Here is a 12,927-nt window from a genome sequence, read left to right as displayed (position 1 = left end):
AAATCAATCATGGTCACCCAGATGCTTTTTTGGATGTAAGCTGTAACATTTAAGCTGATAAAAATGTTTTGAGTGTTAATCAGTTAATGGTGTTGATCTATAGGGGTACTGGAGAAGAATTGGTGGACCCGATACTATGGGGGTGATTTTCTCATCGCAGTATTTGACAAGTGTCAATAATACAGTTAAGGTAAGTATGAACAAAAGCTTACAAAAGAAAGTCTTTAATTTGCTGCCAACGACCAGGGCTTTATGGAGACAGACAAAAAGTGATGTTTACAGGAGAAAAATGACTACAGTTTGTAGTTTATAATTACCACCAATATTATTAAGTTATTAAGACATGTGTAATTATACCGACTACGTATCTATAAATAAAGAATAAAAAATGAATATAATCAATTATATTACAGCTGTAACAACACAGACTTTCGTGTTAATTGCAGTTTATTTAAGTGAAACAATAATATTTCTGTTGCTCGTAGACTACTTTGACACAATATGATTTCACCAATGGAATTCCAAAACGATTAGAATTATAAGATGTGATGTATTGCAGATCGCGCAGACCAATATTGCAAGACAAAGGTCACACGGAGATGCTGCTTTGCTGCAATTACAGAACATTAAAAAACAACTGGATAACTTGAAGTTAGAAATATATTTCAAGGTATGTTCTGGGTGCAAATCTACCGTTAAGGAAATCCTCGGTGAAACACCGCCAGTGAAACGTAACCTGACAGACATTTTGCCTCCAGAAAGGCAGATGTTACTACGTGAGATGGTACACAGTATGATCGAGTTACAGTTGTCCAAGTCGGGGCACACGGATGCGTCTGATACAGAAGTAGATGAGGCACTAGTAGATGAGGCACTAGCAGTGTTTGATGTAGGTCGGTATACCGAATTGGAGGAGTTGCTTCGTGCTACCACGGAGAAGAGTCAACAAAATGATAAAAGCTATGCAGATAATATCCTAAAAGCACACTTTGAAACGGACACAATTCTCCTTTCTAAACTTGCACTTGAAAAAGAACTAAACGAAATGAAAAATAAAATCGAAGATTTGTTGGTTGAAAGAGACAAACAAACAGCTCAGATAGAGGAGTTAGAAATTGTTGTGAAAAGTCGCACCAACGAAGGATACCAATTAAAAACAGAAAACACGCGTCTGAAAAATGCGAATATCGTCCTGCAAGCTACATTGGATTCACAAATAAAAGCGTTAGCTCATATGAAAGAAACAACAGATTTCCAAACTGCATGTGACAAAGAAAAAAATCGACAGGTACAAATGGCAACATATGAAACTGACAAAGAGAACGAGTATGGAAATCATACCCATACAGAGATTAGACAAGGTGACGGGGAACAAAGGTCGACTGTTAATGAAAGACAAAAACGAGAAATCGACAAAATCCAATCTGATCCAGGTAAGTGCTAAAAAATGATCAGGACATTATATAATCGATTGGTAATAGTTATTTTTATTGTAATTAGATGCAGTTAGAAAAAGGGTAATTAAATTCAAAACAATTGCAACAATTGCAAATTAATGGCGATATGTTCCGAAAACCGTCACCAAGTTACTCTAACACTTAAAGCGGCTATTACCTTAGATTTCAACATCGGGAAATGGAGAATTCTGCTTATGAATAATAAAATATATCCATATTAAAGCGACACACGCGCCTATAACGTTAAATCTGTTGTTATTGTACATATTTTAGGCGTCGGAACATTGTTTATCTTGACTATTGCTTATAAACATGCTCACGCTCAGTTTATTACGAAGAAAGTCAAGTGTGTCACATGGCTTGTCACGTGACGAAGTCATTTACATCCGCCGCAAAGAAAAAATGGATTACGAGATAAACAAACGCACATGTCTTATGTATGACACTTGCTTTTGCGCCTTTCTGCTAATTCTTGTTGGTAGTAAATTTTTAACAATCAATCTTAGTATTTCTTTTTTTTGCTTTGTCGTGCGAGAATTATCTATGTCAATCGCGGACGCTAAACTTTTGGGGCCCCAAAGGGGGTAAATATAACCGGAAAAGAATAAAATCGCATTGTGCAGAAATGCACAGGAATTGATACTTTATCTGTACACATTAATAGATATTGCATTGTTTATTATGAAGGCTATGTTTATCATCACGGTTGTTATTCTTACAGTAACACCAGTACCGTCATATTTTTACACTTAGAACGAATACCCCCAATTGGGCCCCACCTTGCTGTCAACAACAAACACACGTTGTCGATAGTAAATTCAAGCGAATAACACAACCATTTTCATTCAACATTTATCAGATAATACTTTAAGTAGTGTTTTTCAAAACATATTCACGCGTCAAACACTGGATATTGGATTATAATCAATGACAGGCGGATGCGTTATAATGATAGGGTTAACGTTAAGCTAACCAGTCGAACAGCAGCTCGCAAATTCCGTATTCAGTCCAAGATCCTCCTTCATCTTTCGCCATCTATCGATGTCCTGTCTAATACAAATTCTTGTCTGACCTCTTTTCTGCTCGGACTCTTTCCTCTTACGCTTTCTGGCACTTTCTGTAAGGTAACTTTTAGGTCCGCGTCGCATTTTCGTATTCGCGTCTGCCATATTGCTTCTTTCTAGGCTTATACGCATGCGTAGCATCAGGGTTACGAGCGGTAATGTATGAATTAGATCAGGCCCGCAATATTTATTCTTTATTTTTCAGATATCAATAAAAAATTGTTGCAGTGACTTTTAATTTTAGAAATTAACAGAAAGTCTTACTTTTGAAACATACTATTGGAAAATAGAACGTTTCATATTTTTTTCTCGTAGTATTTTTAACATTATAGTCGCTTTAATGGTTAAAATGCTGCTGTTTGTGTATGAAGGAAAACAGGTTGAGCAACTACAAACAGCACAAGAAAAAACATCCACCGCTATTCAGGAGTTGAGGGAGGCTAAGCATATCCCTGAGGAGGAAAATGCAAAGCACCTGAAAGAAATGACTAGTTCTACGGAACAAGAGAAAATTTTAGAGAAACAATGCGAAGACTTGAAGGGAGAACTGGAAAAGTCCGAAACTACGCTGGTACATCTGAAAGTGGAACAACAAAACATGAAGCACCAACGTGGGGAAGAAAATGCAAGATACGCGAAGGAAATTTCCAGACTAGAGGAAAATGAGATCACTTTACAGAGACAATGCAAGAATTTGCAGGAAGAGTTAGAACAATCAGAAGTCTCACTAGCACGCATGAAAATGGATTACGACAAGATGCAGGAGTCCTTTCAGAATCGTATGAAAAAAATGGAAGAAAAACATGCAAACACCTCGAAAGATTTACTCAATTCTACACAGGAGATCGACAGGCTAAAAACCCTTTTGAATACGCTAGAATATGAAATAGAAACTGTCAACGAAAAATTCACTAGTATGTTCAAAACCAAGAATGAAATTGAAATGGCGTCTGAGAGACTGGAAAGAGAAAAGAAAGAAATGGAAGATGCCTTAAATAAAGAGTTAAGGCAACTCAAAAATGAAAATACCAGTAATATCAATGAAATGGCGAATGTTGCTGAAGAAAATACTGTACTAAAACGAACACTTACTACACTAGAAAGTCAAAACGCGACACTGAATGAGAAGATAGCCATTATGTACCAAGCACAAACGGAACTTGAAATTGATTCAAAGAAAATGCAAGAAATGAAAGATTCAATGAACGAACAAATGAAACATCTGCAAGATGAAAATTCAAGTCTTGTAAAAGAAATGGCTAACTCTATAGAGGAGATACAGAATCTAAAGAGAACATTAGGGAGTGTGTCCCAGTCCAGGGATGAACTTGAAAAAGATGTAAAGATTCTTGAAGTCGAAAAGAAAGAAGTATCTGAACGGCTAAACGAACAAGTGACACAGCTCCAGGAAATGACGGAGAAACTCTCTTCCAGTGGTGACTTGCTTCAGAAGGAAAACGCCAAACTTAAGGAGGATCTCGGTAAGTATTCGTTTACTGGAACTCTTCAGTTATACTTAAACATTGGTTGATTTTATGTCATTATTCACAGTCTTTAGTTATGCTATCAGAGTCCATAGTACCATGTTTTATTTCTGCTTCTGGTGTGTAGTCAGTTGGTTAAGCATTTGATTAAGTTTAAAATGCAATAAATGGGATAATAATTAAATTCAGAAGCTTAATGACTTCTAGTGATCTTAATTATGTATTAACTTGTGTACTTCAAACAGGTACCGCCGACCAGCGGCTGCGATCAGCAGGAGGAGAAATAGAAAAATGTCGAGACTACAATCAACAACTGGAAAACGAAGTTGTTCTATATGTCGCAGAAATCAACAATTTCTCGACGGAAATCACCGAATTAAAAACAAATTTATCTGAATCGGATATTTTAATATGCCGTTTACAAAAAGAAAGAACGACTTTATCTGATTCCAAAGACCATTTTGAATCCTTAGTGCACAATCTACAAGCGGAAAGAGAGGACATACGGGAAGAATTGACCAAGCAGATGACAGATAAACCAGAAGAGAAGGAAGACATTTTCTCTGTAATTTCTGGACTCAATTGTTACGTTGACAAGTTGCAATTTGAACTTCGTAAGTCCAAATATCAAACGTCTGTTGATATCAAGATTGGGTTGTTAAAAGTTGCCTACATTGTGTACTGGTTATGATGTATAAAACAACACTGATAAAGCTGTTTTATCACGTCATGTGTCAAGGGTGAGTGTACGTTATTGTCGTGATGGAGTGATATCAAAAACTCAATGCTGGTCTCGAGAAATTTATCCTTGATGTATACGGTGACTCATTAAGTGATTTAGGATGTGTTAACTGTAACTCTCTAGTGAATTAGAATTTGTGTGTGCGGTAACTCTCTAGTGTTTTAAGGTTTGTGTACGGTAAATCTCAAATGATTTTGGGTTTGTGTACGGTAAATCTCTAATGATTTAGGGTTTGTGTACGGTAACTCTCTAGTGTTTTAGGGTTTGTGTACGGTAAATCTCTAGTGTTTTTGGGTTTGTGTACGGTAAATCTCTAATGATTTGGGGTTTGTGTAGGGTAAATTTCTAGTGATTTAAGGTTTGTGTACGGTAAATCTCTAATGATTTAGGGTTTGTGTACGGTAAATCTCTAATGATTTAGGGTTTGTGTACGGTAAATCTCTAGTGATTTAGGGTCTGTGTACGGTAAATCTCTAATGATTTGGGGTCTGTGTACGGTAAGTTTCTAATGATTTGGGGTCTGTGTACGGTAAGTCTCTAATGATTTGGGGTCTGTGTACGGTAAATCTCTAATGATTTGGGGTCTGTGTACGGTAAATCTCTAATGATTTGGGGTTTGTGTACGGTAAGTTGTGCAAGTTCATAACCCTGTTGTTATCATAGCCAAACATTATGTTTGTAATTGTAATGCAATAATTGTCACCTTCAGTTGAATGTAAGTATTCTCGGAGATATTCCAACATCAGCGTAATATATTGTATTAATTGCAGCAACACAACGTGATGACATTTTTCTAGATGTCTGGATTGTGTGGAATTAAAAAAAATGGCCGTTTTGATTTAAATGTTACCCTGATGTTTTACTTTATATCTGTTTTTCTCACCAGGAGGAAGCGGGTCAAAATCATCAAATTTTGTAATTAACATCTACACTTTAGATATCTCTTGTTCTCTCTTTAGGAACAAAATCCCAAAATCTCGAATCAGCACTTGCTGAACTCGAAGAAATTAAAAACAGAAGGAAATCGGTCGGTAAGTAGATTCCAAATGCAGCTGTTAGTCTAACGGATTGTTTTTAGATAAAATAAACACATGTTGACATCATTTGAAATCTCTATATCCCGGATCGAGTATGAATTATTCCTCCCAATAGTGACATCCCACACTATACACATGTACCTTACATTACTTTGCAATAATTTCATATTATTAATTTATGAAATTTATAGAATTTCTGGGTTAGTCTAACTTCCCATTTTACATTTATTCAACTAATTTTGACGTTCCTCAGTTACCTCCAAAAATATCGATGAGTTCTAAAGGGACAAAACATCAGAATGACGCAGGTCACTTTCATTACTTGGCAATACTGTTATGGTGTCTAATTCTAAATTTATATCAAAAAGTGTTGTTTGTTTATTTTTGTACACTCTCTAAGATTGTATTTGATTTAAGAACACAAATAAGAGGTTTATATAATATAGCAAAATATTTATATTCCATTACAGTGATGGGTCTCCGTGTGGAGCGAAGTGGGCTTGGCAAAACTATGATAGATTTGGTTTCAAAGGAATTGACGAAACGATTGCAAAAATGTCTTGAGAAAGAAAGGATTGACATAGACATAAAGCTGTGCCAGACACGAGATGACGTACCTCACGTGCCCCTGTTTGTGTTGTGTCTGAACATGTCACGTGTTGGTACAAACATACGTGAAGCTATAGAGGGAATAAAACGTAAGTTAAGTTACTACGAATCGGTTGAAATGTAAAATCTTTTGGTTCCTCAATTTGATGATTAAAGGACAGAAAAGCTTGGAATAGTATGTAACTATGGACGAACTGGTGTAGTCATGATATCGTAACGTTATTGTTCTTGCAGATGAAACAGAATTACAAGTAATCGTTGAAATATGCAAGCATACTATTTAACTACGGACTTCGATATATATATCTAATTCTGTGTGTGAAATGCTTGCTGCATATAGATAAAAAAAATTGAATTATTTCATAATTGTTGTTTGTTACAATCTGTAATTACTGATTAAATTTGGTGGGGTCGTCGATACATGCTTTTGTCATCCCAGATCTGTTTTACGAATCTGTAATCTTCGGCAAAATCTACATAATGTGGAATTGTTTCTGGTAAATGTTTGAAGGACATGGGATATCGATAAAACTGAAACGTCTGTCCCCACGGCTTACTGTATACTGTTATTACACGTCAACATTTCCATTGTTCCCAGCCAACCGAGACGTATATGCTCTGGTCCTACACAACACAGTCAAGGAAAATCTATTATTGCTGACACCAACTGGCCATCGTGTGACAGGTCAAGATCTACGACAGCTCGGTGGTATCATAGATATGGCCCTTACCAGCGACAGTGGTTTGTATGAATGTGACCTCAACGAAACCGCCGTGGACAAGATGGCCGCAATTCTCAAGAGATATTCACAGTAGCCACATTGTTCTGTCAGTAGATGTGGTCATGACAGTCTTGTGAAATTTATCAGGACCATGTATATATATATATATATATTACGATATGAGTAATTAAAGTAAAGCTTTATAATCCTAATCACTAAGTTGAACGACTGTAGTTAGTCTAGTGCATCCTTGCGTAAAGACTCACTTTTGTAATAACGGTGTGATCTCATTGAGGAGAGGGATGAACTCATTAATGGCGATGGTTTGCAATACTTCTAATGTTGAGATAGAAGTATTTTAACAAATTATCAATATCAAAATCTGGCTGACGGAATTCAATTTCGCTTCAAATTAAAATCCGTTGCAAACTACTTATGTATAAACTATCCGTCTTTCAACTTTTATTCCAAAGGATAATATCAATATAGACTAATACTTGGTAAATGCTTACCAACGTTGGCCCAGCAATACCCAATATGCTTGTATTGATACAGGACTTCTATTTAGTTCTAAGGCAGCTCTCTCCGTCTCTGTGCATTCAACCACATCAATGTGATTCATCATCTAACACAGCCATAAGTAACAACTTACCTGGTGACTTTACCTTAAAGCTGACAATATAAGTTAAAAAGAATTCATTTTGAGATTAAAAAAAGTTTCTGTTTCATAATACTTTGGAGACCTTTATTTGGAAACAGGTATGGGCGTCCCATAGTATAAAAGGCTTGCAACCTGTCAAACCAGTTATCATTTCTACATTGACCGCCCAAAGTGAAACTCGCTTGCATATTATATGATTAAACATACACGTGATAAAAAAAGTGTGCACTCACTTGAGGACTTTGAAGTTGCTTGAAGATAATCAGTCTTCTCAGCTGTCTAAAATATATTAAAAAGATATACTATAACTGAAAACAAGGAAACTCTCTGCAGTCCAATCGCATATATCCCGAAACACATGCATGTGCACCAAACTCTGGACATGTGTTCAAAATGAAGTAAAAAGAAAAGCCACATTTAGACAAACTATAATTATTCCTACAGAAATATTTCTTAAAATCACACACAATATAACTTCTATTTGGTCTCGCCCCTTGGCCTCAGGTCTACCATTTGCACAAAGTTGGTTTCCCTTCACCCAAGGATGCTTCAGAACAAATGTGGTCAAAATACCATCATCCCAGCAAAAGACAGGTTCCTCTCTATACCTACAAAGGCTCCACTCCTCTGGAAAAGTGGTCAGACAAGCCTTGCATGTAAAATTGGGTCTCCTAAGGATGCTTAGGACAAAATTAATTTGAATGAAATCCAAATATACCTACAAAGGTAAAAGGGTTTCAGAATCGCTAAATTTTCTTATTGCAGATCTGCCCCTCAGGCCCAGGGGAGCCAAGACCCATCATTTATACAAAACTGGTTTCCATTACTCCAAGGACATGTTTGAATAATCACAAAATCATGTACATAGTATACATCTTGTGTCTGCCAGCACACACACATTTATCGTTTTTTCAATTAGATTGTTTTTTTTTTTTTTTTCAAAACTGGTTTTTCATTAAATGTGTTATTTTTAAAACATGGCTTTCTATTTTGAATTGTATTTTTGTGTAATAGACAGTGCCATTACAGGGTCATTGCCAGTTGCTTATGACTGTGTCCAACAGAAGAATCACATATAACACAGCCACATGTGAGACGAAGTTAGGACACTAAACATATTTGGTCCAGGAACAAAAAGCAACAGTTGATGATGTTACAGCTTTGTTTCAAGTGTAAAAGTACTGTTATATGTTGACCCATTTCAAGTTTGTAGCTTATCAGTGCTAATTTTTAATCAATCTCATGGAATAGAATTTAAGAATCTGTTCATCACATTTCTTACAGTGCGATATTCTCAGTCACCTCTTCCTTTCATTGATGTCACATGTGAAGTCAAGAAATTCATATGAAATCACTAAAGACTAAAGAAATATTGACAAAAAAAAAACAAAAACAAAAAACCCACAAAAACAAAATATATGGATTGATTGATATAATCAATGACACTTATTAGAGTAGCTGTGGTAGGCTGAATGTTACTAAAGAAAAAAAAATTTGGAAAGGATATCGCCAATATAAATTTAATATCACCCTAATAATGTTTTCATGAATGTTTGCTTTATTTAAGTGATGTGATAAACAGAATCTTGCACTTGTTTTTATTTGATTTCATATGATGTAGTAACTTGTCATGATTTCTTTCTTAATTTTATCTTTACCTGTGATCTATAGTTTGTTTCAATTAATTAACCATACCTAGAAGTAACCCCAACATTGCACTCAAGCATCCAAGATTGAGTATATTAAAGAATTGTCTTTGTTTTCATGAACAGTTTTATGCCTTATTAGTTAATGATAAAATAATTAAAATGTTAGTGAATATTTATCAAAGTCCTGCAGTGTGAAAACATAAATATTAATCAAAGCTTATTATATAATTTGATTATTAATCAAAGCTGATTAAAGAAATTGTTCAATCTAAGCCATGTAGATAGAGTATATAAGACAGTTGATTTCTAAATCCTTAAACAGTTTCAACATGGCTAATGCTCAGCTACAGGTTGATTTTCTGGATGGATTTTTTCTTGTTAATGCGGGGTACAAATATTACGTGAAATCTCATCGTGGCCAGAGGCGTTCTTCCCTACAGAGAGGAGGAGGAAGGACATCAAGAGATTAGTAAGACGAGCAGCAGTGCTACCGTTAGTACCCGTGCACAAAGTTGAGGATGTGTGGTTTGCAGCACTGGAAGACTTGGATGACGACCGACCAGGAGTCATCCGATTCACTGACTATGTCACAGAGACCTGGATGGAGACTGATCGCACAGAATTCAACCATTTTGACAATAACGGAGCAACCTCCACAACCAACCATGTGGAGGGATGGCACAGCTGCCTTAACAAGATCTGCAGAAGACCCCATCCCAACATGTATGCCTTGTACACATGCTTCAGAAAGAGCAGGCAACCAATGAAGCAAAGATTATTCAAATCAATGCTGAAGGAAAACCAAGGTCAAAGCGAAGGAAATACCGCCAGTTGGATTCCCAGTTAGCACGAATGAAGGACAGATTCTGAGCTGGACAGATAGATGTGGTGCTGTATGCAGATTCAGCCTCTCATCTTATTCATGTGGAGTAGATGTGAAAAATAGTTTTAAAAGTTTGTCAATGGATATTTGATAGTGGCTATATTTTAATTCTGTATCTTATTTATGTATGCTTACTTTTTTTCATGTGCTTAAGTATGTCATATAAAACAATAAAATGAAATCAACATAGTGCTTGCATTGTACAATTATGTTTTATTTCTGTAGTGCTGTATGTGTGATGACTTTTTAAATAAAATGACTATAAAATGTTGAATATGTTTCAATTTTAGTATGATATGTTCAGTGCTGTGGTTTTTTAATGAATGACATTTGAATTAAAATACAATGAGTAAAACATTCTTTGTTTGTCATGAATTCATATATTTTGATATTGAAATAAAAAGGATGAGTATAAACATTTTGTATATTGTTTTACTGTGCTTTTTATTTCAATATTGCTGTTAAAGTGAGAATATTTATATTTTGGTGAAATATTTGTGCAATGCATTTAAGTTAAAAAATATATACTCAACAAAAAAAAGAAAGGTTAACATGTTTCCTTGGCGAATACCTGTAAATGAGTGAAAACAAAATGACGTTTGTGCAATATTACAAAATGGTAATGTTTTACATTACAAAATCCAAGGGGGTTACCAAAATCATTCAAGTGTGAAAGTCTGTATTAGCGAAAGAGCTGCACGAGGTTTTCTGCGACTAACTTGTATCTTCGCTTGAATTTCATAAACATTCAAACTGACAACTGTTCCTTAGATCCTTAGGACTTAGAAATCACCGAATCTTGCTATCTATCAACTTTATCATTTTGCCCCGGCTGTCACAAGTACAGAGAGAAAGGGCTGTAGGCATGATCCAGGCTGGGGAGTCTCGCCGTCGAGTTGCACGGCATTTTGGTTGCAGTGTTAAGACAATTTGCCAGTTGGTAAGTCGTTTAAACCAAACTGGGTCAACATCCGATCGTCCCCGAAGCGGCTGACCCCGTAAAACGAATGCCAGGGATGATCGTGGTATACGATTGATACACTTGCGCAATTGATTCGTAACCGCAGTAGAGACTACAAGGACATTGTTTTGGCGTCGTGTGTCTCCCCAAACAGTCCGCAACAGGTTGAGGGCCTACCAATTGAAAGCGTGGCGTCCCTACACTGGACCCAATTTGTTGCGACGTCACCATAATAATCGGCGTAACTGGACCCATGCTCACCGTCGTTGGGCCTTACGACAATGGAACAATGTTCTGTTTTCAGGTGAGTCCAGGTTATGTCTGCAACACGGTGACGGAAGGCGCAGAGTATGGAGGCGACGAGGGGAGCGTTTTGCGAACTGCTGCGTCGCAGAACGGGACCGCTTTGGCGGCGGAAGTGTAATGGTTTGGGGTGGTATTTGTGGGGAGACTCGTACCAGGCTTGTGGTGTTAAATGGCAATTTAACCGGCATTCGATATCGGGACGAAATTTTAAGACCAGTGGTTCTGCCATTCTTAAGACGCCATGGCGTTGGCGCCATTTTTCAACAGGATAACGCACCAGCGCACACCAGTCGCGTCAGCAGAACTTTCTTGCAGCAGAATAACGTACAGGTGTTAGATTTCCCATCTAAATCACCTGATTTGTCACCGATTGAGCATGTCTGGGACGCGTGACAGAACGTCAAAATCTGCTGTCAAACTTGCAGGACGACGACGCTGCAATGCTGTTAACTTCGCAAACGGTGGCCATACCCGTTACTAATAAACCATGACTGCAGTTTTATCAGAATTGATCAATTACTTTATTCGTACATGATTGGTAAGGATTTATGAAGGGGTTAATTAATCAATCACAGGATAAGGTAGTGTGGTGGAAGTGGATCTCCTTGTCGTGTGCCTGTAGTATGCAGTAATTCGCTAGGGCGAGTTGTCTTGTCAAATCAGAATGCCCTGGGCGACTCGGCCACCGACTAACCTTTGTTGGTCAGTCTACAGCTTGTCGCGTCAGTGAGCATAGGGGTTTTCACAGCTCCGTTCACTGCCGTGTTGTAGACCTTGCGATAGCCTGCATTCGTTAATGTTTGCCTATTCTACATTGGTGTCAGAAGTATTTGTTTGGTAGTCGGGAATTCACCGTATATATTTCCGAATATCCCGGCCTTTCAGGACAGTTGTCCATTTTTTCCTTCCCCTTTCCCAATTCTTGTATACCCCCAATTTATTCCTTCTATTACCCTTCCCGCATTACTGTTATATTTCTTCATTACTTTCACACAATTACCCAAGAGCACACCACTCACTCTCCTAACCCCGCATACATAATCCTAAACACCACATCAAAACTTTATAAATAAATATTGGTGATAAGACATGTCGGGCCCATTAAACATCAATGTTGCCTCGGCTGAGGAATTAAGAGATATTCCCGGTATAGGGGAGAAGAGAGCTAAAGTCCTTATAGCAAAACGTGCTGAATTAGGGTCTCTCACGCTGGAGGATGTCAAGATGCTAACTGAGATTCCTTCCACAATATGGGACCCCCTTGTGAAAAAGGGCAATGTTTCATTTGAGCCTCTCGATAACCCGGGAGGTAATTCTATGGAAAATCCTGTCAGTAATGTCCAATATGAGCT

At 37.1% G+C, this 12,927-nt stretch overlaps 1 protein-coding gene and 1 pseudogene across 1 annotated transcript; both read left to right on the top strand.

Annotated features, from left to right (window-relative positions):
- The first annotated feature begins 136 nt into the window (after positions 1-136).
- On the top strand, positions 137-7,209 carry LOC132562230 (CAP-Gly domain-containing linker protein 1-like). Its single transcript, XM_060226963.1, has 7 exons — positions 137-190; positions 560-1,433; positions 2,854-4,002; positions 4,251-4,619; positions 5,707-5,778; positions 6,255-6,482; positions 6,992-7,209. Exons 1-7 carry the CDS (start codon positions 137-139, stop codon positions 7,207-7,209), a joined length of 2,964 nt encoding a protein of 987 aa, XP_060082946.1.
- A 1,111-nt stretch (positions 7,210-8,320) lies between these two features.
- LOC132562229 (uncharacterized) lies at positions 8,321-10,488 on the top strand (annotated as a pseudogene).
- Positions 10,489-12,927: the final 2,439 nt, after the last annotated feature.

Source organism: Ylistrum balloti, unplaced genomic scaffold (genome assembly GCF_031769215.1).
Source record: "Ylistrum balloti isolate Yb309-2 unplaced genomic scaffold, AGI_CSIRO_Ybal_v1 Utg371374, whole genome shotgun sequence".
Lineage (NCBI taxonomy): Eukaryota > Metazoa > Mollusca > Bivalvia > Pectinida > Pectinidae > Ylistrum > Ylistrum balloti.
The sequence above is the reverse complement of the archived record's forward strand: the minus strand, read 5'-3'. Positions and strand labels throughout refer to the sequence as shown.

What these genes read in the sequence shown, in the direction of transcription:
- LOC132562230 (XM_060226963.1), top strand. Translation starts at nt 137, where the DNA reads ATGGGGGTGATTTTCTCATCGCAGTATTTGACAAGTGTCAATAATACA. An exon ending in GTGTCAATAATACAGTTAAG is followed by an intron (nt 191 to 559) that starts GTAAGTATGAAC and finishes GATGTATTGCAG; the next exon opens with ATCGCGCAGACCAATATTGC. An exon ending in CAAAATCCAATCTGATCCAG is followed by an intron (nt 1,434 to 2,853) that starts GTAAGTGCTAAA and finishes TTAACATTATAG; the next exon opens with TCGCTTTAATGGTTAAAATG.